At 27.5% G+C, this 24,351-nt stretch overlaps 1 protein-coding gene across 3 annotated transcripts; it reads right to left on the bottom strand.

Annotated features, from left to right (window-relative positions):
- Positions 1–188: 188 nt before the first annotated feature.
- LOC107455854 (cyclin-Q) lies at positions 189–24,319 on the bottom strand. Of its 3 annotated transcripts, none has more exons than XM_016073569.4 (7): positions 24,066–24,319; positions 20,052–20,149; positions 19,426–19,511; positions 12,196–12,331; positions 5,238–5,459; positions 2,942–3,079; positions 189–626 (listed from the first exon to the last, which is right to left on the bottom strand). In XM_016073569.4, the coding sequence occupies exons 1-6, from the start codon at positions 24,097–24,099 to the stop codon at positions 2,948–2,950; spliced, it is 708 nt and encodes a 235-aa protein (XP_015929055.1). In that variant the 5' UTR covers positions 24,100–24,319; the 3' UTR covers positions 189–626; positions 2,942–2,947. The 3 variants fall into 3 exon arrangements, with proteins under 3 accessions (XP_015929055.1, XP_015929056.1, XP_042906855.1); XM_016073570.4 differs by having other exon boundaries at positions 2,938–3,079; positions 24,066–24,262; XM_043050921.2 differs by lacking the exon at positions 24,066–24,319 and having other exon boundaries at positions 20,026–20,149.
- Positions 24,320–24,351: the final 32 nt, after the last annotated feature.

The raw sequence follows: 24,351 nt of genomic DNA, 5'->3' as shown, positions 1-24,351 counted from the left end.
AATTGTGTAAAAATTCTATCTCATTAGGGATTTTTTTTTATAGGAAACTTACTCAACTTTAGGGAGTATTTTAAAATGTACAAAACCAAAAGAATTTGTTTAAACCAGTAAACTACTGGTAAATCCAGTAGAGTTGGCAGCTATGTAATAGGCAATGAGATTTTATGCAAACAAATAAGTTTTTCCTCTTTTTAGCATTTAAAAAAAAGAATCTTTTTTTTATTAAAAATATTGTGTGGTTTAATTTACAAAATATACACGTAAAGATTGTATATGTAATACAACAATAAATAATTTATTTACAATAGATATGAATATATACATGAAAAATTATAAAAATTGCAATATTGGCTTGATATGAAAATGAGCTGCAAAAATTAAATTCTCTAATAACTGTAGAACACAGGGCTTTTTAAAAGTAACATGTAATGATAACACAATTAACTTTAAAAAACCTTGTCAAATATCACAAATAATTTATATTTTGCATGCAAAAGTCTTATAATTTAAAAAATAATTGCCAGCAATAGACTCCGATGACAACAGCTGAAAATTGTTTAACATGTGTTGTGTTTAGGAAAAATGCTGAAGTAAAATTATTGAAGGCTTTTTCCAAATTGTAAGTCCTAAAATAATAAAAAAAAATTATACTGTAGCATAACATAAATGTTATATGGGCAAAATTGTTGACACAATTTGAAAGATCACGCTTCAAAAGCATTTTTATATAAATAACCCAATCCTATAGCATGATTTCAAACTTGCCGGTGTTAAAGCTAAAAATAAGTTAACAACTTCTTCTTCTCATTTTGCATAGTTAAAAATGGCGACATTTCTAAGAGTTTCAAGCATGATGTTTTAAATTGTGCCAGAAGTTTTGCCATGTAAAATCTTACAAAATATTAGCTACTAAGAAAAAAACAAAATGTTTACATAGAGTTATTATATAAGTATTTCCATATTTTCGTACAAAATCTGTATAGTCAAAGCTTTTGCATCTTAATAAAGTGAAACCTCCCGAAATGACCACCTCTGTGTAGTTCCCTATTTACGACCATTTTTGGGAGGCATGGAATTTTTTACATAGACTTTGTATTGAAGAAAACCTTCAAGAGAGGTTATCGTAACCTCTCCAAGCGACCAGGCAAACCTTTGCACCAAATGCGTTGGAAAAATATCAACAAAAAAAAATATTTAAAAAACAAATAAGTATGTTCAAATGTATTGAAAATATTTGCGAGTTGCTCTTATTTACAGAGCTCTTTTTGACGATCTCTGAAAAAGATTGACAACCTCATGTTACAGTTAGAGTGCCCTAAAGACAATACTATCAATTATTTAGTTTTAGAGTTGAAAGTTAAATGAGAAAAAAAAGTTATTTTATAAAAAAAAATAAGCATTTCAACAAAACAAACCTCTCATTTTTTTAAAGTAAACTAATTTCCATGATATAAAATTATATGCAAGCTTTAACAAAAACCTAATTGCTTATTTATTTAAAACAGGATGCATAGCCAAATCTCTCAACAAAGAATAAGCACCTTTAAAGTAGCACTCAAAAAATATTTTTAAGCACTATATACATTAACAAAATGCAATAAATTTTCTAAGACTTTACACGATCATGATAAAATAACTAGTTTCTGACAAAGAACTTGATTATATTATCAAAATGGACTCTTTTTCTCGATTTCAGAGGGTGGAAAATGAAGCCTGAAATTGAGCACATCTAGCAAAATGCAGCAGAGTTGCACATGAGAGTGCAAGAATTTCGCAGACTTATGTAACAAGATTATGTAACTGAAATATGTAACAAGATTAGTGCTATCATACGTTATAGACCGACATTAAACCAAAATGGATTGTGATTGAGTGAATTGTGAAAGCGTTGAATAGAACAATGCGAAAAACACGCTTTCGCGTAATATGCAGCAAAAATCAACATGGTAAAGAAAGAAAATCTCATTTTCGAAAAGGGAAAATTAAGCACTTTTTAAAAAGGCCCCATGAAAAAGCACCTATTAAAAAAATTATTCGAAAATAAGCCCTTTAAGCACTTTTTAATATGTTGAATGCCACCTAATTTTACATGGTTGGCCAAAATGATTTTCTCAGTATGTATTGCATTAATTGCTTCAAACCATTTTAGTAAAAGTAATAATATAAAAAAATTAAAAGCATTAAAAATTTACTCAAATTATGTGTTTCTAATAATCTTGGATTCGCCGGTCACCAGTGACCCTCATATTATTCAACGTGTTAAAAACGCTATGCACCATATAAAATAGTTCTATCATTCATAATTGGTACTAAATTTGTTTTTACACATAATTATTTCAGTAGGGGTCATTTTTATTGAAATTAAATTTTATTCATCAATCTGCTTTTCATGAAGCCAACATAATCGGCATATCGCGCCAAGAAAATGAAACTGAGTAAAATTAAAATCACATGCAAATATCATGTACTTTAGCAAACATTTTTAAGTCAGTGGGAGTAAACCTCTAAGAACGGCCAATCTTCATTAACGACCATTTTACTGAGGAACAAAGAGTGGTCGTTGGTCAGAGGTTTCACTGTAATATATGAGATATTAACACTTTTTAAATGCAGTGCACCAAAAAATTTTCAAGAAAAAATCATTAAAAGAATTAATTATATTAAAAATGTAATGTTAAATTTTTACAAAACGTCAGTCAATTTCAATCATTAAAAATATCGATATAATTATGAGATAAAATATCCTACACATTCAGCTCTAAAATTACCAAACGTGATACTTCTAAAATGAAGAGAAATTCAAAGTGTAAAATATTTTACTGAGTTTAAACATAAATGACCTATTGATATTTTTATTTATTACGCAGCAACTACTCCATTACAAACGACTTAATGCTTAATCAAACATTTACTTAATTGGAATGAAATTTTTTATACCAACTTGTTTTCAGGAAGTTACAGCTACAGACGCTACATTTTTCATTTCTTTCGAACTTTCATTTGCAAAAGCTTCATACAAAGTAAACATGTTATCTTGAATTTCATCAATCTTTTTGTCATCCAAGTCTTTACAAAATCCCTAATATAATTATTACGAAATAAACAAATACAATATATATATAACAAACACTCTATACTGTATACTTATATACAAAACAAATACTATATACAAAATAAATAACAGTAATAAGTGAAATTTCTTAAATTTGAAACTTTTTATTTGTGCTTTAAATACAATACGGGGCATTAAAAATATTATGAACTAACAGGGGAGGGTTCATTTCTACTATTTTAAGAATCTTTATTTAAGTTATTTTATTTTCTCCCAATTATGCTATAATATTTCACGGAATAAGATTAACAGCGGAACTTCCAAAATTATGGCAAAAATTACTTCCGACTGAAACAGAGTTTAAGTTTTTGCTACAGATGAAAAATTTTTTTTCTTCCCCTTCTGGCAAAAATGTTTTTTTCTGAAGTTGCAAAAAAAGAATTTGCATTAATAACATATGGAAACAGTTTTTAATTTTTTTTTTCCCTTTGTGGTTAATAATTTGCTTTTTCACGCTCAATAGTTTGGGTGAGCATTAAAAAAATATGCATAGAACTAGAAATGCACAGGTTGTTTTAATGTCCTTTTCAACTGAAAAAAATAAAAAGAGTATTGTTAAAAATTATCTCAATAATTTCTCAATTTTCAATTAACTTATTAATCTCAAAGATATGAATCTATAAAAAATATTAATAAAATCTTAAAGAAAAAAAAAATTTAATATGTTATATTGAAATAGGTTTTAGCAGTAGCGTAATCATTGCTATTCTAATAACATGCATTGTTTTTTCGATTTTTAAATTAATATAACTTATTGTTAAATAAATAATTAAAATATTAATTTAAGCGTTGTATTTATATTATTATTATCTCTTAATTAACAAAATTCAATGCTTTTTTTTAATTAGGAATTTCATTCATTTTTTTAAAAAATTGACATTGATTTTTCAACTGTACTGGCAATTCTGTTTAAAATACAAAAGGCAAATAAGTTTCTGTAAAAAAGATATCTACAAAATAATAAATAATTTATTAAAAACAAAAGATTACTTAGAAATTTAAAAAACAAACAAACAATTAACAGGCTATAAAAATATTCTCACTTGATAAAATGACTGGGTAAACAATTATAAAAAAGTGGTACTCACTATTTCAGAAAAAAGTTGTATAAAATAGATAAACTATTATTTATGATCGTGATGCTTAATTAATTGAAATAATAAATATTATTAATAAATATTTTTTATAATAAATATTATAAAAAATATTAATAAAATCTTAAAGGAAATTTTTTTTTAATATGTTATATTGAAATAGGTTTTAGCAGTAGCGTAATCATTGCTATTCTAATAACATGCATTGTTTTTTGATAAAATGACTGGGTAAACAATTATAAAAAAGTGGTACTCACTATTTCAGAAAAAAGTTGTATAAAATAGATAAACTATTATTTATGATCGTGATGCTTAATTAATTGAAATAATAAATATTATTAATAAATATTTTTTATAATAAATATCATAAAAAATATTAATAAAATCTTAAAGGAAATTTTTTTTTTATATGTTATATTGAAATAGGTTTTAGCAGTAGCGTAATCATTGCTATTCTAATAACATGCATTGTTTTTTCGATTTTTAAATTAATGTAACTTATTGTTAAATAAATAATTAAAATATTAATTTAAGCGTTGTATTTATATTATTATTATCTCTTAATTAACAAAATTCAATGCTTTTTTTAATTAGGAATTTGATTCATTTTTTTAAAAAATTGACATTGATTTTTCAACTGTACTGGCAATTTTGTTTAAAATACAAAAGGCAAATAAGTTTCTGTAAAAAAGATATCTACAAAATAATAAATAATTTATTAAAAACAAAAGATTACTTAGAAATTTAAAAAACAAACAAACAATTAACAGGCTATAAAAATATTCTCACTTGATAAAATGACTGGGTAAACAATTATAAAAAAGTGGTACTCACTATTTCAGAAAAAAGTTGTATAAAATAGATAAACTATTATTTATGATCGTGATGCTTAATTAATTGAAATAATAAATATTATTGGTATTGTGTCCTAGATAAAAAATGCTGTGTTAATAAGTACCAAAAAATATGGGTACCTACTTACTGTGGTAATTACGACTCCCTGAAATAAATACATATAAAAAAAAACTTACCTTGTACCAAGGTTGAATCATTTCCATTTCATCGTATAGTCCATAAATGTACAAAGTTGCATCGATGCAAGCGATGGCGATATGGTCTGCTTGATAATTCAAGCAAGTTCTATGCAGATAGAAATCAGATATAAGCCTTATACAAGTATTGCTGATTTCACCACTAAACTGAGATACTTTCCAACTTCTTGAAAAAATCACATGCAAATAAGGCACAAGGTACTGAAAAATAAAAATTATACTGTTAAGAAAAAACAATGTTTATTTCAGAATATAGTCCAAGAGTGTTGCATGACAATTTCACAAATGTTTATCAAAAATTTAAAACACAAATGTAAGTCAAAAGCAGGGTTGGCAAAAAACATGACTTTTATTTAAAAAAATAAATAAAAAAATCTTATTTTTTTATTATTTAAATCGGATTTTTTTAAATATATATATATATACCAATCAAACTTTAAATAAAATAGATTCGAGTTGTTTTCTCAATTCGTTAATTTTTGTGTCCTTAAGTTATATTTCTCCTTCAAATATTTATTTTCATTTTTACTGGCATGTTTTGCTAAAAATATTTTCAAGGAATAAAAAAAAAATATCCATTCGATGCATTGTGTATTTAAATTATATTAAAAAAAATAAATAAATAAATAAAATACAGGTAAAATGTCATTACTGTCCTGTGTCACCAACACAAATTTCTGAACTTTTTAAGTAATTTACCATACAATGAAAGTGTTACAATGCATATCACTGTCCATAGTATGATTGATATTATGATATAGTATGATTGTCTACTACAATATTCTTAGAATAATTTGTATATTTTATTCTATCCCCAATCTATTTTGCTTGTTAGTGAGGGATACATAACTTTGTATGTACCCCAACTTATGTGTAATCACTGTCCCAAGTACGAACAGTACCAGCAAAACAAAATAGATGATTCTAGTTGAATAAAATATAACTTCCAGGTTAAAGAGAACACTCGTCTCTACAAAACAGGTTAAGTTCAATTGCAGTATCATTACTTTTAGGGTGAACAGGTGTAATTTCCCCATAAAAATATGTTGGCTAGACACAAGTACAAGATCTATTTTTAACTACTCGATAGAAGAGGAAGATAAACAAAAAAGCAAGAATAAAAATAACTACTTTACTTTTGATTTAAAGCAAATTGCAAACAAAATTAAATATACTATACATAAACATTTATCTAGAAAAAAGAAATTAAAGGAATTAGGGGAAGGGATATCTATTTCAAATTAATGGAAGTGAACTATAATTATGACGTCAAACTTTAATTTTGAAAAATACACAGAAATATAGAATAGTTTGGCCATATTTGATCTACAAATTAGCAAAATGCATAGCTCATGTGAACAAAATGGAAGGATTACTCTCTTCTGGCAATGGATTAAAATTTAGAGTATGCTTTTAACTTTGTAGATGCACATGTTTAACACATTGTAACCAATAAACTTATTATGAATTCTTTGAGCACACAGCTTTGACTATTACCATATTTCATTGTAAAGAAAGTTACGGATGACTTTACTCAGTAAAAGATAATGCATAATAAATAAAAAACAACAACCTAGGTTTATTAATTTAATGACTTAGAGAAAGCAAGGCACTCCAAACACTTTTATGTAGTTCAATTTATACAACATAATAATAGAAAATTATTACAGGAAAGCTTTATTTGCATAATTGAATGATTCCATCTTCATTTAGTTTGATAGTTAGCCAACTCAATTCTTGATCAATAATTAAGACAGGAACTATATTATCAGTATTTACAGTTGAAATATTATTTTAAGACTAGTTAATATTTCGAAGAAAAATTGTCAATTTTCCAGTCTAAAATCTAAATTTCACATCTCATTAACGAAAATTAACTTTTCACAGTACAGTAAGAGTAGACATAAAAATTTACTTAACTACCTACTTATTTTTGAATTAAAAATGTTATCATCCTTTTTTAACAATTACATTTTTCAATAATAGTGTTTTTTTGAAAACCAATTTTTAAATGTCTGAATAAAATATCATTAGCATCTTCAGTACCTATTATTTTAGATTCAGGGTTCATACAGAGATCAGAAGAAGAAATCCAAGGAGTCCAAAATTTTAAGGACTTATCAAAAATTTAAAAACTTTGCGTAAAAGATAACTAGACAGTTTCTTTTAAATTAATAAGCAGTTATTATAAAGAACTTGCAAAACTGTATATTTTGCATAAGGTATTTTTTTCTAACCCTTTTGAAATAAATTTTGACTTTGTGAAATTTCATCAAGAAAAATAAATAAAGTTATCACTTTCACACATAAATAAATACATTTTCCAGTTTCAAATATTTTAATGAATCTTGTTAAATTACATAGTACAAATGTTGAAGATTAACACAAAAACCTACCAATCTTATATTTTTAAATTTGAATACATAAGAAAGTCTAAGGCATTTTATACAAAAAAAAAAAAAACATCATTAGTTAAGTTTGCTTGTAACATGTAAAATTAAAATTATTTGCTGTTATTTTTTTCTTCTAACTCTAGCAATTCAATTGTTTTCTTCTTTTTAAGTTTTTCTTAAACTATTAGATTTTGATAGCTAAGTCATATCATTTTGTTTCCCTGCTTGAACAGCAAATTCATCAGCGGACTTAGTAAGTTCATCTATGCAACAGAATAATCTAAGGAGTTCCTAAGGACTAATTTGGAAATCTAAGTAGTTCCAAGTACTCCTTGGAGACTTTTTTTTATTTCCAAGGAGTTTCTAAGGAGTATAAGGAGTCTGTACGAACCCTTGATAGAAATATTTTATAATGAAAAATGAAATTTCATTAAAATATAAAAGGTCTTAATTTTGTATCTATCTATTCCTGTAGTGTTGAAAAGAGGGAACAGATTATATGCAGAGTAATTAAAGGTTCATAATAAAAAATAATGAATAATTAGTGAACATAGTTCACTAAGAAAATACTTTGAATTGCTGTTAGTTAGAGATGTGCGTTTTCCAGAAAATTTTCCATAATTCTCACATTCATTAAAGGACATTAACAAAACAGGAATATTTTCATCAACTCTGAATATGATGCCCCTTTTGAGTTTCCCCCTTCCAAATGAACATGTGATGTTTTAAAACAACTATACAAAATGATTTTCTTTCTATTAATGATGCTTTGATGAAATGTGATCAGTTTATACAATCAAGAATTTAAGGTAAAAAAACTAAGTTTTAGACAATTTTGATTGCAAACACTTTTCTAATTGTGTTAACACCATGATTATATGAAGATAATGCCGTAATATTCTAGGTCGCTCTTAGAATTAAAGAGCACAGGGTAAAATCAGAATTGTTGCTACTAAGTGAAGATTCTGCGAGTGTAAACACACTTTGAAAAGGAAATATGGAAAGTGCGATTATGGTTGACACAAATGTACCAAAAAATTGCTTTTTTGACTCTTTAAAATTTTCTTAAACATAGTGGAAAATTTTCCTTTCCACACCACCAATTGTAATATAATCTTGGGGGTCCGAAGTTCCAGATTAAAAATACTTGAAACCAGTATAGGTGTCAATGTTATGGCTTAAAATCACACATACAAATACAGGGCTGCTAACTTTGCATACTTTTTGGAAAACTAAGTGTATGATTCTTCATTTTCTAAATTTGATTTAAAGTTATTTTCCACACCACCACATGGAAATGATTCAAAAGATCATATAAGTAACCATTTTGTTCCATCTCTCATGGAGAGGTTTGTAACACTAAACATACCAACACTTAATATATACCTATTTCTACCATAGCCGGTCAAATGACCGGACTGTTTCTTGATTGAATGTATCAAATAGAGATGTTAAAAAGGAAATAAACTAAAAAAAAACTTTATTATAATTAAACAAAATTGTATATTGCCAATTTTTATGAATTACAAACACAAAGAATAAGAATTTTTAATTCATTGCTCAATGCATTTTTTACATATACAGGGTGTTTCCATTGTACATTTTCCGCAAACATATTTCTTCTAATTATTATTATTTCTATAATTCTTATACTTATAAGAATATATAAGAATTATAATTCGTATAATTATTCTTATAATTAATATTATTTCTTCTAAGAACTTGTGCTGTCTTAATTGTTTCGACATTTTTCTGGGTAAAAACTAACAGTTAGTTAGAAATGAAGTAAAACTATCAAATAAAATATAAGCTATTTACCAAAACATTTAGTTTTTGTCACTTCTTCTTGCACAAAAATGCCAATCTAAAATTTTAGGTACATTCTTGAAATTTGAATTCACAGTTGTTCTGATTGAACTAACTAAGCAACAGTCTTTTCAGAAATGTGCAACTAATAGAATGCAATACGTTGATCATGCATTACATTGGAATTTCTGATCCGATAACTTTATAAATCAATTAAGTGTTCTCCCGGTCAAACGACGAGTTGTGGTAGAAATAGGTATACGACAAGTATTAATCTAAAAAAACAAAATACAAAATAAAACTAACAATAGAATATTAACTGTATATAATTGTTAGAAAAAGTCATGAAGTCAAATGCAAAAACGATAAGCTCATTTTCAATGAAAAATTTCTTAAATGGTCACACTGATTATGGTATGTTTAGTGTTAAAAGTAGTGCAAAATTTAGTGAAAACTCTGAAAGCCTTAATTTTTAATTGTATACCACTTTAAAAAATATTTTGCAAAAAGTGTAGTAGTTGGAAAGCCTGCATTACATGTATAAAAAAATAAGTATGATTCTAACACAAATCTAAATAGTTTTTTGGACAGTAATTCTACAAATCTACATATGGTATTTAAAATCTCTTCACTTTATTACAATATTAAATTAAGCAGATTTTGAGATTTTTTTTATTTTTATGATTTCAGTTTGAAGTTGTAAATTTTCATAGTCTTGTTGTGTGGTTTTTGACAGTCATCATAATGCATTTTTTCACTATCGTTAAAATCTTTTAAAATCTTTTAACTTTTAACAGACTCTTATTAAAACATATGAATTTTGAAAAGTGTACAGGTGAATTACATATTTTTTTTGTCAGTAAATGCTAGGGATTTTTTAAAACCTTGATGTTGTTAAGAAAACCATATTACTGCAAAACACAATCACATTTGTGGAATCCTTTTTTGTCACGCAATATCATCATAAATCCACACAGTTTAACGATATTTTTTCCAGCAGTTATGGATTTTCACATGGTTTGAAAGATGTAAAATTTCAGGGTCAATGGTTATTCATTCATGAATTCCTATTTTGTTAATCCACATAAGATGGGTGAGTTGCAGAAGTTATAACAAAACTCTTTATAACAGAAAAATATATTTAATAACAGTAACGAAGAATGATGTAAATGTTACAGTGTCTGAATATTAATTAATAATGAGAGATAATCTGTGAAAATACGAAATGTGATTAACACTCCTCCAGCCCAGTCGATCAAGTTTCAGTACATTACAAATGACGTAATTCAAAATATCAGTCTAAGTTATGTTTCTCAAATGTGTAGTAGCATTACCTTTAGAAAAAATACACAACTTCCAAGATGAACAGGAAAAAATCCAATAGATTTTATGAAATAATATAAATTTCATGATAACTTTCGATTAACCCCTTGCCAGTGTCGCCTAAATCAAGTTTGAGCAACGTGCAGTATTTGTGATGCCCGAACTGACTTCAGGCAGGAGAAAAATTAACGTTTCTATTTTCTGAAGTCTGAGCTGAATTCGTTTCTACTTTAGGATACTTAATTCACTATTTTCCTAATAGATGGCATTAGTGGTCCTAGTTTTTCACCGATTACGACTTCAGCCGAGGACAAGGAGTGTGACAAGGGCTTGAGTGCAGTACCATGTTTCGGGGTATACCATACTGTAAAAGATTTGTAAAATTTATGTATTGAAAATCCTATTGCTGTGTTTTTATATTACATCATACTAGTTATATTATATTTAGCTTCAAAATTTTGTTTAATTTGCTCTACTTGAATAAGATGCATGTGTACTTTTTTATGTGTATGTAAAAATTATAAATACAGTATCTATTGCATTAAAAATTTTATTTTTGTATTAAAAAACCAGTTTCTAACTTTTATAATAATACAAAGAACAAAATGAAGGAGTCAAAAAACTTTTATATTTTTCAGAAATATATATCACTGTTAAGGGGTTAATATACTAATTATTTTACACACAGAGAATTATAGGGTATTTCATACTCATTATAGTGATAATTTTATAGTATTATTGAGTACAATATTCTCTACAACTGCAATATTCTCGTTACGACTGAAATGAAATTGAAATGTTATAGATTATGTTTACTCATAGTTTTGAATAGTAATAGGCAATTAATGCATCAAAGATAGTTAAAAGATTCTTTTAATAAATTTAAAAAGGGAGTTCTGAATAAAAATAAGCTGAACATTTCAGAAAATAAAAAGTTTTAAACTGACTTCCATAAATGAATCTTACTTCATTATGTATTAGCAATACTCATATATTCAAGCAAGCAATAAACTGCGTAAAAATTCTATTTCAATTAAGGATTTTTTTTAGGAAACTTAATTTTAAGGAATTTTCTAAAATGAACAAAAACCAGAAGAATTTTTATTATACCAGAAAACAAGGAGAAACTGGTAAAATCCAGAAGAGTTGGCAGCCATGAAAATATTATATGATTTTCAATACATTATTATTACAGCAATGAATTTTTGTATCCTGCCTCAAACTTAAATTCATTATCTATTTTTTTTCTTATTATGAGCAGAAAAAAATAAGTCTAGATTTTAGAGATTTTTGGATTTAAAAAGTTTGGATTTCTGGAGTTATACTACATAACATTCAGGAGGAAAGTATGTTGCATTTAATTTTATATCTGAATTACAGTAGAAATAACCGTTAAATTTACATGAAAAACTTACCTGGTGGGCTAGTTTATGATTTAAATCAAAATCTAGTGTTCTCATCATCACATAATCAAGTGTGACCAATGTGTTTTTCAAAACTAAAAATTCTGAATCTTCTGCTTTCAACACACGGGATGTTTTATTTGCTATACTGGAAAAAAAATTAAATAAAAGAATAATTTTACTAAACAACCAAATTTACACAACGTTTAAGAATCTAAATAGATTTGTAGCATTTTACTGCTTAACTTACAAGTTTATTATAAAAAAAATATTAAGAATTAATTCTGAGCTTTCTGTTTTTAAAATATATACAATTCTGTTTTTATTTGCTATGTAAAAAAAATTAAAGATAATAATTAAGGTAAAAAAAAAATGCATATAATGCATTTATATATATAAAAATGCATAAGATTTCTGTACCTTGCTTTCTTGCATGTAAGAGCATTCTCAAAAAATATTTACGAACTAATTTAGAACATTCTGCTTCTAAAGCATGCAATGACCTATTTGTTATGTTGGGAAATTAATTAGGACTATCTTAAAAAATAATTTTATTAATAAAAAAAAAAAAAAAAAAAAAATATCTGCAATTATTTAAAACATTAAATTGATTTTTTTTATGAAAAAGCACAAATCATTCAATCATTTCAAAAAACCAAATATATTTGTAAACCTTTAGTATTTTCCTTTGTCTACATAGGAGTGTTACAAAAGTATTAGAAGCTGTTTAAACAAACAAATACCTGCAATCCATTAAAATTTTAAATAGTTTTTACTAAAAAAAACAAAAAAAAACCACCAAAATATATTATATTATTTTAAGGTTGTTTTTCGAAGGTTTCATCGTCAAATGATGCCTTTTTGCAAATAATATGTGCTATTTCATGACTGCTGTGAGTTTTTCAACAGTTACTCATAACTATTAGGACAAGTTCAGCTTATCTAAAGGTAGAGCCATCTATGCTTATTCTGAAAATGGCAGAAAACATTGATATGGTGAAAAGCCACAGTGTTGAGGAAATGAAAAGTGTTTGTGGTGCAGTTTTTTAATATTAAAAAGCTTACTACAATGCTGCACTATTTGGGCTAATTAAAACTTGCAAAAACTGAGAATAAGGTACTGATTTTGAAAATTTTCTTTAAAAAAGAAAAAAAAGAGTCACCAAGGAAAATGAAAAAGCTTGAGTTGAAATGCCTTACAATTGAAGCAATGCGATGATTTTTAATTATATATAATCTTGCTCTGAAGAATTATCTGTGCTTTAGAACAGCACGGTGCACCTTAACTAAAATTAAATAAAATGCTCTTACACCTAGAAAACTAGGAGAGATTCTGAATTTACAATGTTCTTAGATAATAAAAATCTAAAAATTAAAATAATCTGTGGAGAGATTTTTAAAAAAATCTACTTTGAAAATTTTTGCTCACGAAGTACGATATTTCAAAAATGTTAGCATCATTTTATACTTATAAATAGAAAAAAAAACATATTTGTATTGAATATTTATAATAACCGTTTATAATAAATTTTATAATTATAAGAAGTTTTTTAATTGTTAATTATAGTCGATGAACCACTATTTAAAAGAAAAAAATAATAAAAACTTAAATCGACTTTAGCGACACAAGCACTGTGAAATTAGCACGAGCACTGTGACCTTAAAAATGGCAGCTTCCATTCGCGTGTGTACACGAAGTAGAAAAGCAATTGAACCAGGATAAAAAACAAACTTAATACTACAGCTCATTCTTTCAACGATTATTTTGATTTTAAGGAATTTCCTTTCGTTTGTATAAAAAGCGATGAAGTCTCGAATGCTCATGCTCTTGGAGTTAACTGCAAAGATGTTCCTGCTTTTGTTCAGTATGTGAAAAATAAACGAGATGTACTGGATGTTCACTTAAAAATGGATATTAATGGAGGAGGTGGATTTTTAAAAATATGTCTTTCTGTACAATCAAATGAGTTGGACTTCGAGTGCAGCTGTAAGCGTGCTAAGTATGATGAGGGGATAGCTGCAAGGAAATTTAAGGATTCTGGAGTTAAACGACTATTCATTCTAGCAGCCATTCCGAGTGCACAAGAAAATTATAAGAATGTAGATCAACTCATTTCAACGTTGAATATAAGTCCTTTCCACGGCACAATTGCAACCGATTTGAAGTTAGCGAATATCTTAGTAGGTGTAATGTCGCACAGCAGCGCATACCCATGCACTTATTGCTATACCAAGAAAGATGAGCTAAGCAGCTGTGGCGAATTGAGATCCCCCAAAAATGTTTCATTGTATTATACAAGTTGGCTGACTGAAGGAAAAGGTTCAAAAAACAAAGCAAAAGATAATTTCAATTGCATTCATCCACCGCTAATTGCAACTGTTGGAGGCAAAACATTCCTAGACATTATTCCTCCACCAGAATTACACCTTATGCTTGGTGTTGTTAACACTGTTTTCACGCTTATGTTGAAAGAGTGTGAAAATGAATCGCTGACATGGACAAAAGCTTGTTATGTTCAGCGTGAAATCAGACGAGGACGTTCTGGGTTTAAAGGAAATGCATGCAAAACACTTTTGGATAAAGAAGAACTTCTGCACCAGTTTAAAAATCTAGAAATACTGAAGTACGTTACTTCAAAAAAGTGGTTTCTGCATGCTTCGGAAATAATCTTGACCAAAATTTCAAAGCATGTATAGAAGCTTTTAAAAAGAGCTACATGGCCTTAAATGTCAGCGTTACACCAAAGGTTCATGCAGTTTTTTTTCACATTGAACAGTTCTGTGACAAAAACGGTGAAGGATTAGCATTTTTTGGGGAGCAGGCGATGGAGTCCGTACATTTTGATTTCTTAAAGTCTTCCTGGGAAATTAATAAGGTTGCTGCAAATCACCCGGATTATTCTAAACACCTTTCGAGAGCTGTTTGTAGATATAATGCTTCACATGTTTAAATTGATGTAATTATAATTAAATTATGTTACATTTTCATATTTTATCAGCAGCAAAACGTTTAAATAATAAAAGTTTAATAGAATTACAACTGAAAAATCATTATTATATCATTTTTTTCCTTTCTATTGATATAAAACGACGTCAGATTTTCCAAAATATCATACTTCGTGCGCAAAAATGTTCAAAGTGGATTTTTTAAAAAATCTCTCCACAGATTATTTTGATTTTTATTATCTGTTAACATTGTAAATTCAGAATCTCTTCTAATTTTCTAGGTGTAAGAGCATTTTATTTAACTTTGGTTAAGGCGCACCGTGACAGGCAAATAACTTAAATATTTAAAAATTAATAAATTTTTTTAAAAATTGCCAATTTGGCAATATTTTTCCACCTAGATGAAAATTATCAAAATCACTGCCTGATTCTCAGTTGTTGCAAAATTTTATGAACCCAAGTAATTCAGTATCGGAGTAAATTTCCAAAGATTAAAAAAAATTAGACTAGAAATGCTTTACATTTTCCCAAAACGGTGGCTTTTCTCCATATTGACGTTTTGTGCCATTTTCAAAATAAGCGAAGGTAGTGCCGACTAAACTTGACCTAACAGTCATGAGTAGGACTGGGCGATATTAGAAATTATATATCGTGATATATCGTCAGTTTTGCATCGCGATATAGCGATGTATCGCGATATAGTATTTTTGAATTTCATTTACTTTAAGGCACAGAAAGTCAGATTTCTATCAAGACTTCATACGCATATTGATTTAAATCAATTTATTAATTTGAAAATATATATGTTTTGCTAAAGAAAGATATTAAATAAATTGACTAAGATGTACAAATCTTACTTAAAATATTTATTGAAAAAATGTGTGTAGATACAGAATGAAATATTTGCACTTCTTTATCGTTTATAAGGTATAAGCAGTCTTAATTTAAGTTAACCCCTAAAACACCCTTAATGAAAAAAAATATTGTTATTAAACAAAAGCTGATTTTAAAATTTCAAAATATATTTTAGTTAAAATAAAAGTTAGATTGACTAAAAGCCGAAGTTTAAAATTAAAAATGTTCGAATTTTAAACTAAAAAGTAAACATAAGATTTGTAATAATTTCTTAAAATTTTCGTTCTCTGAAAGATTTCTCAGTTTAAAAATAAAAAGGGAATTTTATAAAGATATCTAGCTGAAATTATTGAAAGAAAATTTAAAAAATTAAAAAAAAAGTTTGTTAAGAAATTCATTATACACTTAAAACAAAGTGTTAAAAATATTTTTTTTTTTTTAAAAAAAGAAACTTTTTTTAACAAATCAATATTTGCTTGTACTATTATGCGTAAATAATTAGAGAATTATTAAGTTCGATCGTAAATGATCACGCAAATAACAAAAGATTTCTTAGTTTAAAAATAAAAAAATAAATAAAAGTGAAATTTATCAATATATTTACCTAACAGCATAGGAACAAAATTTAAAAAATAAGTTCGTTAAAAAATTATTTGTATGCTTAAAACAAAGAGCTAAATAAATTTTAGAAAAAAAAAATGCTTCTTAAACACTATTTTTATTATTATTTCATATAAATAACTAAATTAAATTAAATAATGACCGAATTATGAACGAAAAACAAAGTAAGGCAAAGTTTCTTAATTAAATTCTTAAAAATAAAAACAAAAGAATTGTGATATTCGGTAATATATTTAGCTAATTAACTAATAATATAAAACGAAAATTAAAAAAAAATAATGATTTTACTCTCTAATAAAACGAAGTAGTAATTGATAAAAAAAAAAAAAAAGAAATGAATAAAATTCGCAAACTTTTCAAATTCTTTTGAACAAATAAAGTTTATTGACTTATGTCCAAAAAATAAGTTTTGTTTTAACCTTATTTCTAAAAATAAAAACAACTCAAGATTTATAAATTTAAAATCAGTAATAGAAGCCCATTAAATTATTAGAAGTTTTATCCGAAAGGTTTTTAATAAATTAAAAGAAAGTAAAAAAATTACCTAACAAATTTATTTACTTTGTAATTTAATTCCTTATGGATGCCTTAAATTAGATTTCCGATAATTTTCACATTTAAAAATATAAAAAAAGTTTTGTCAGAAAATAAATAAAAAACTTACCTAATTAATGAAGAAACTTTTCTTTATAAATTCTTTTCAATAATAGATTGCGTTCAGAACAAGGTTACGACGGCGATCACGAAGTTAATCCCATTGAAAATAATCTACAAGAAACGATTTCAAATCGCGAAGGTGCGAAAACGAACTTGTGATATAACGATATAAGGTCTCAAAAGTGATTCTGATTCTACCGCTCATCAGTCAAGGCCGTCTCAACATAACGAAACAATATCGTCTTTCACAGCGCGAGTTGGCATCGGAACGTAAGAGAAAGTCCTTGCGTGTATCGCTATATCGTTATATCGTCTTCTTCACTCGACGGCTTAAATCAGATTTCTGATGCATCGCTTGGAATGAAAGTTGCTGTATCGGTTTGCCGATATAGGCGTTAAATCGATATGTCGCGATATATCGATTTATAGCCCAGTCCTAGTCATGAGTAACAGTTACAATCTCACAACAGTTATAAAATATAGAATATTATTAGCAAAAATACATCCTTTCATATTATGAGGGAACTATCTTATAACATTTAAAATATTTAAGTTATTTGTCAGTTCTAAAACTCAGATAATTCTTCACGCTAAGATAATATATACAGTTTAAAATCAGCATTTTGTGTCTTCTTTATTTTCCTTGAGGTCAGAGATTTGAAAAACCATGTTAAAAAGCCTAATAGATTTGTAAAATTTTTGTATTTCTCTTTCTAGCATATAAACTAGTGTTCTAAAAGTAAACTGGAATTGTTTGCTATGGATGGCGTTTTCTACACTAGGAAGTGCTGCAAGTTCTTTACCACCTATACTTCCAGGTATCTGGTGTATTTTGAAGCCATCTGGCTCAGAACATGATCATTGTGTTTTGAGATTCTTTTGAATAGTAGTTCTTGCAAACATTGTATTTGTTTATTTATTACTTGTGTTTACAAAGAATTCTAAGTCTAAATATCGCATGCAATAACTAATAAAAATGTAGTTATATAACATTTATATTGAAAACACCATTCATATTTGTCGAATTACATTACATGTTCAGCCGACTTATTTGAGGATAGTCAGAGAACTAACCTCGAATCAGAAAGATCTCGAATTCGAATATAAGACATGGATGGATGTTCACCATTTCTTTGTATGTACTATCTGTCCTTATAATGGGAGCAACACTGGCCCACCTTATATGATGTCATTGAGAGAGCGGTAAAAAAAATCTGCTCTTCTGATACTTGAATAATGAAAGTCAATATCGTTGGGAAAAAATATTAAAAATTTTTAGTTGTCTTTTTATATCCATGCTTTTTATAAATAATACTTTTTAACCAAAGTATGTTCAAAACATAAGTAGTTTAAGGCTTCAACTAATAATTGCACATAGTTTAAATATAGTAAAAATAAGATAATTATAACTTTTTTTCAGAAAAAAAGCTTTGAATGACTTTTTGATGAAAGTTAATTGGGAAAAAAATTTCATTTTCTAATTGTCCTTTTATGTCCACTTTTTTTTTTAAAAATAATATTTTTTAACGAAAGTATGTTCAAAACATAAGTAGTTTAAGGTTTCACCTGAAAATTGTACATAGTTTAGATATTGGAAAAAAAAATAATAATTTTTTTCCCCCAGGAAAAAGTTTTTTTTTTCAAATGCAATAATTTAATTTTAGAGTTTAGCTCTTTATGCATTAAAAAATAAGAGTGAAACTGATTTTCTTTTTTTTATTTCGTAAATACTTATAAATGTATTTTATAAACGTGTGTAACTTGCTGTACTTAGTCTTTTAATTTGTAAGGTTTTTGATATTGCTCTAATTAAACTGAGGAATAATTTAGCTATATTGCTAATTACGAAAAGAAATGAATTTATTGTGGAACTAAAAGCTAAACAGTTAGGATGGGAGGCACTTTTGATAGAAGATTGTGCACTTTTATTCAAGTCTTATGTAGAAATGAAGTATATTTAGTTCACTAAGATTTTAGTATTTTCAAAATGGAAAAGGAGTTAAAGGAACTACCAGCATTTAAAGTGATTTATAATTTAACCTAACAAAAGCAAATAACTTTTCTTCAGTCCTTTCCATACAATATTTATGACAAAATCAAAAAATTGTGAAACAAAAAGATTAAATTACTATTTTGTAATGGTAAAAATATTTTAATACATACCAAAAAAAAGTTAATAATATTGTATCCTGATCTAAAACTTGTTCATTTATTCTACTTGCTAAACTTACTGCTGCAGCTGCAACCATCTAGAATAAAAAGAAATTATATTATAACAAAATATAATTGATGCAAGTAAACACATTGTAAATACATATATATTATCTAGACCAGCTTTTCCCGATAAGTGCTTCGCGGATAGGTCACAAGGATTCCGAGAGTTATGGTTTTGAAACCTGTAACTATGTTTCAATTCTAGTAATAATCCATGTAATATAATATATAATAGCAATAATTTTAGAATTGAAAACCTGATTGGTTTATTTAAGCAGTACTATCAAACCAGAACTAGTTAAAATGTTCCCTAAGTTTTTAAAAATCATGAATTGTGTTTTATCATTACCGATTTTAAGTTCTCTTGTTGCGATTTTTTTTCTGTTAAAATTATTTAAAATATTGATGAAAGAATCATAATTAAATAAAGGATAATGATTTTACATGGTAACTATGAACTGGATCGTTCTAAAAGTCAGCTTTTAATTGATTACTAACTTTTTAATAGTTGAAAGAATTAGAATGACCACTCTATGTCACGAAACTCACCGGATGATTTGGCAATAAAGACTTACACTTTGGTCATATGAAGCTTCATTAATGCATCTCATAAAATGATGATACAACACTAATGCTCTTGATGTGGTTTCCATGCTGCATTCTAATTTAACAGCTGTAAGAAAAAACATAAAATATGAGAAAAATAGAACAATACCATGGTTACTCTTGTTACATCATACATTGTGGTATTGCACATCGATTTGCTTTTGGTAAATTTTATGAAAGGAAGAAATAAGTCTGTTACCATTTTTAAAAAATTTTTTTTTTTGCTCTAAAACTCAATTAAAAAGTTTTAATTTCAGGAAAAGCAATAAAAAGCACTAGATTAAAATATTTATATTTTTTATGAATAGGTTAATCAAGCTAGCTGTTTTCAGCTATCATGTCTGACACACTAGCAAATATTTTATAAAAAAGGTACTTTCAACCATTGAATTTTATAATTTCTTCTTCTTCGGCACTACAGTCCGGTACAGGCCAAGGCTGCTTCAAAAAGTTTTCACCATCTTGCTCTGTTAGTCACCATTGTCCTCCGTCTTCACTGATCACCTAAAGGTCTTTTTTAACGCTGTCTAGGCATCTAGTAGGTGGTGAACCTGTTTTGCGGGCTCCATCTGCTTTCGAAAGAGTTACTTTCTTGGCTGGTTTGTTATCAAATTTGTAGAGGTGTCCTAACCATCTAATGAGATTAGCTTTAATGACATGGACGATATTTGGCTGCTTAATGAATTTCTTGTAAATCTCAAAATTATAATGGTTGCGCCACTTGCTGCTTTCGTTAACAGCACCAAAAATTCTCACAATTTTCCGATTAGTAAGAGCTCAGCACTCCACCTCATTTAGGGCATCCATATTCAATGGCAAAATTGCCCATGAGCAATGGCGCGCTGCTGACGGTCAGAGACAAGCTAAAGAACTAAATCGTGACAGTCCTAGTGTACGCCAAAAAGAGCTTTTATAGCTTAATCGTAACAGTTTAAGGAAGATCATTGGACTTCTTACTGGACACTGCATCCTCAGAAGACACCTATACATAATGGGAATAGAATCCAATTCTCCTTGTAGGGGTTGTCATCTTGAAGAAGAGACATCACGAAACATACTCTGTGATTGTGAGGTCTATTCAGCTCAAAGATTTGAGCATTTAGAGCAGCATAGCGTCAATGCCTGAGAACTGCAATATGTTCCTGTAAGGTGCTTGTTGAATTTTATTTCAGCTATAGGGCTTTCATGCTAATCATGATTTTAGGGTTTGGTTGGGTACAATAAACCTCTGGTCGATGTGCCCTCGCCAGAGCTGCCCAACCTCTAAGTCTAAGAGCCCAGCACTCACTCCCATAGATTAATATTGGCCATAAAAGGATTTTATACATACAAAATTTTTTAATTTGACAAGGAAGTAAATTTTTCAATCCAAAGTAGCATTTACTGGCCATAGCCAAACGGCTATTGATTTCAGTAATGATGTCATTGTATTGAGTTATGACACTTCCACAGCTTTAAATATTTTATTATTTCATGTCTTTAAATTAAGTCATTTTTTGTGAAACTTAAATTTCTGAACCTAAGTTACATACCATTTCAGAGCAATTGGTCATAATGTTTAAGATACACTTTATTATTATTTTTTTCATCATGTCCGTCACAGCATATTTTATTAATTAAAATGTTTCTCGCTTAAAGCAAATGCTTTTCCCTATTTTTAATTGAAAGGAGTATAAGTTGCTACACAGCAAAATTCCTGAAGATATCTTAATATTTAGTAGCAAAAAATGGGAAAATAAAGTTGTCTGATGTCCTGTTTCTTATTATGGAATTGATCTTTTACTTATGAACTTATTATAAAGTGAAAAAAAAAGGTTTTGGGTAAATTACACAGAGGAATGAATATCTTTTATACTTATGCAGGAAAAAAAAACCTTGAGAAATTTTAATAATTTTATAGAATGGTGACTTTGAAATATGGTTACTCTTGTTAAGGACATGAGGCATTTAAAAATTTGCAATAATGATTGTCTTATCTATACTAAACTACTAACTAAACTCAGCGGCGCGACAGCCCATAGACGGCCAAGGTCTACTGTGCCCATCTCAGTTTTCTTGACATTGGGCTTTGGGGTGAAGGAGCAGATGTTCCGGTTAGGTGGTCAGCCGAACGCGGAACCCCCAGTGTTTAGTTCCCAAGCACGCTTGGTACTCATTTATCGACCCACTGAAGGGATAAAAGGCTGAGTCAACCTTGTTCGGCTCGAAGATCGAACCTAGGACCTGTGGCACGAAATACTATAATAAAATAACTTATTTTAAATTAGTTTAAGAAAGGAAGGTCAACTTATTAAATGACAGGTAAAAAGTTTTAAATGCAAACACATTATTTCAAATTGAGAAAAAATATAAGGAATTACGCAATGAGTAAAATTAACATTAAATGGTTCAAATTTTCCACTGCTCTCCTGATCAAACTATTTCCCAGATTGTGACTACACATCCCTGCTATATTTTGAGAAGCAGGAATCGAATACGGTAAAAGGAAAGGTATGTTATTTCAAAGAAAGAACAATTTTGTGTCTGAATTTGCAATTTAAATAGTAAAGTAATTAGCTAAGTAATTAGCATACTTTTGGTCACCATTTAAAACTATTAAGTTTGAGTTTTAAAGCGTCAAGATACAGATCAAAAGTTATTTAGGATGTTACTTTTTCTTTTGGAACATTGTATTTACTAAAGTTTAATGCTTTTACATTTGTTCTCAGAATCTTTATTTGTGGTCTATAGAATTTATGAAAATTATTATCTACAACAAGCTTTTGTTGTCTTGATATTTTTAAGTTGATGAGATGTAGGTATGCTGAATTTGATTTTAGCAATTTTATTAAAGCTTCAATCTTCTTATAGCTATTACAGTTAAAGTGACAAAAAATATTCAATAAACAAATATGTTTGTGGTAACTTTTGTTACAAAATTAAATTTAGAAAAGCTACAGACAAATTATAAGGATCCGTTTCAAATTATAGGCCATTATATAAATACAGGTAAGCAACATATCTATATTGATATTTTTGATTTTTAAAAAAAATATTTTTAATTTAGGATAAACTTTTATAAGTTTTTTTTTGTTGTTACATTCAAGGAACAATTAAATTGATCATTTTTATCACAGAATTTCATATTTTTTTTAATAATTTTTTTGCATTAACTAAAAGAAGGATACTGGCTAAATACTTTTTAACAAAGCAAACAAAATTACTATATGAATTAGTAATTGAAAATTGACATTAAAATTCATAAATTTTGGTACATAAAACTGTTATTTTCTAGACCATTTAACAAAACAAATTACAGAGGAGTATGAAAAATTCTGCCAGTTTAGTTTTCTTTGTAACTAGTTTAACTAAAAAATGATAAAGAATACGTTAATTCAATTTGAAGAATAAAAATTTATCTACTATATCTTTCAGTGAAATTGTTCAGTAATAATAAATACTTTGATTTGAATACTAGATAAATAAAAAAAAAAAGTAAACTTATCAGCCAAATGCCACTTTTTTCATCGCAAATTCACCACATTTCCAATTTCTTCTTCCTTTTATTTACAGTATTAAATTAGCATGAACATTTTATAAACTGAATATTACCTTATTTTACACTTGTTTCTTAAAATGTTTATTTTAGAAAAAGCCTTTTAATGCTTACTATATTTGGAGAAATGCATTACATTATAAATATCAGCAGTTATTATAATCATTTTTAATTTTCACTTTTAGAAAAAGTGGCCAGCAGCAAAATTTCCTAATTTTGCTAAATACTTAGTAAAAAGGAAGAAAACAGCAGAAGTTACTATACAAGGGACAGGCATTTATAAGATACTTTTAAGAAAACAGCGCCATGTACTTTTTTGTTCACTTGTTTCTACGATTCGTGTAAGATCGATCTGTAAATTATAAAAAAAAGGACAAAATATCACGTATAATGAATGTTTTAGAGAATTTGGAATGCATTGTTAACAAAACTTGCTGCTTGAACTTACATGCTTCTAAAAGATGCTTAACACCTTTTTCCATTTTAAGATTGAGTTTCAAATTTAAAAAGTATAACAGCAATAATGTATCAAAGTATTTGCATTAAATTGGATTGAGTAATACACTATGCTAATTTACTCTCATCACATATCGAAAAAAATTAGATTTTATTTGTTTACTAAATCGATAATGCGTTAAAGGCTTCTTCTTTTTGTTCGAAATTCAAGCCATTCGACATATTTTGCGCCACTTTCCGCTGTTTAACTAGCCTCAACCATAAGCCACCTTAATGGA

Source organism: Parasteatoda tepidariorum, chromosome 7, assembly GCF_982258835.1.
Source record: "Parasteatoda tepidariorum strain Cologne lab strain chromosome 7, Ptep-v5.0, whole genome shotgun sequence".
In the NCBI taxonomy this organism is placed as follows: domain Eukaryota; kingdom Metazoa; phylum Arthropoda; class Arachnida; order Araneae; family Theridiidae; genus Parasteatoda; species Parasteatoda tepidariorum.
This window is presented reverse-complemented; position numbering and strand designations above follow the sequence as displayed.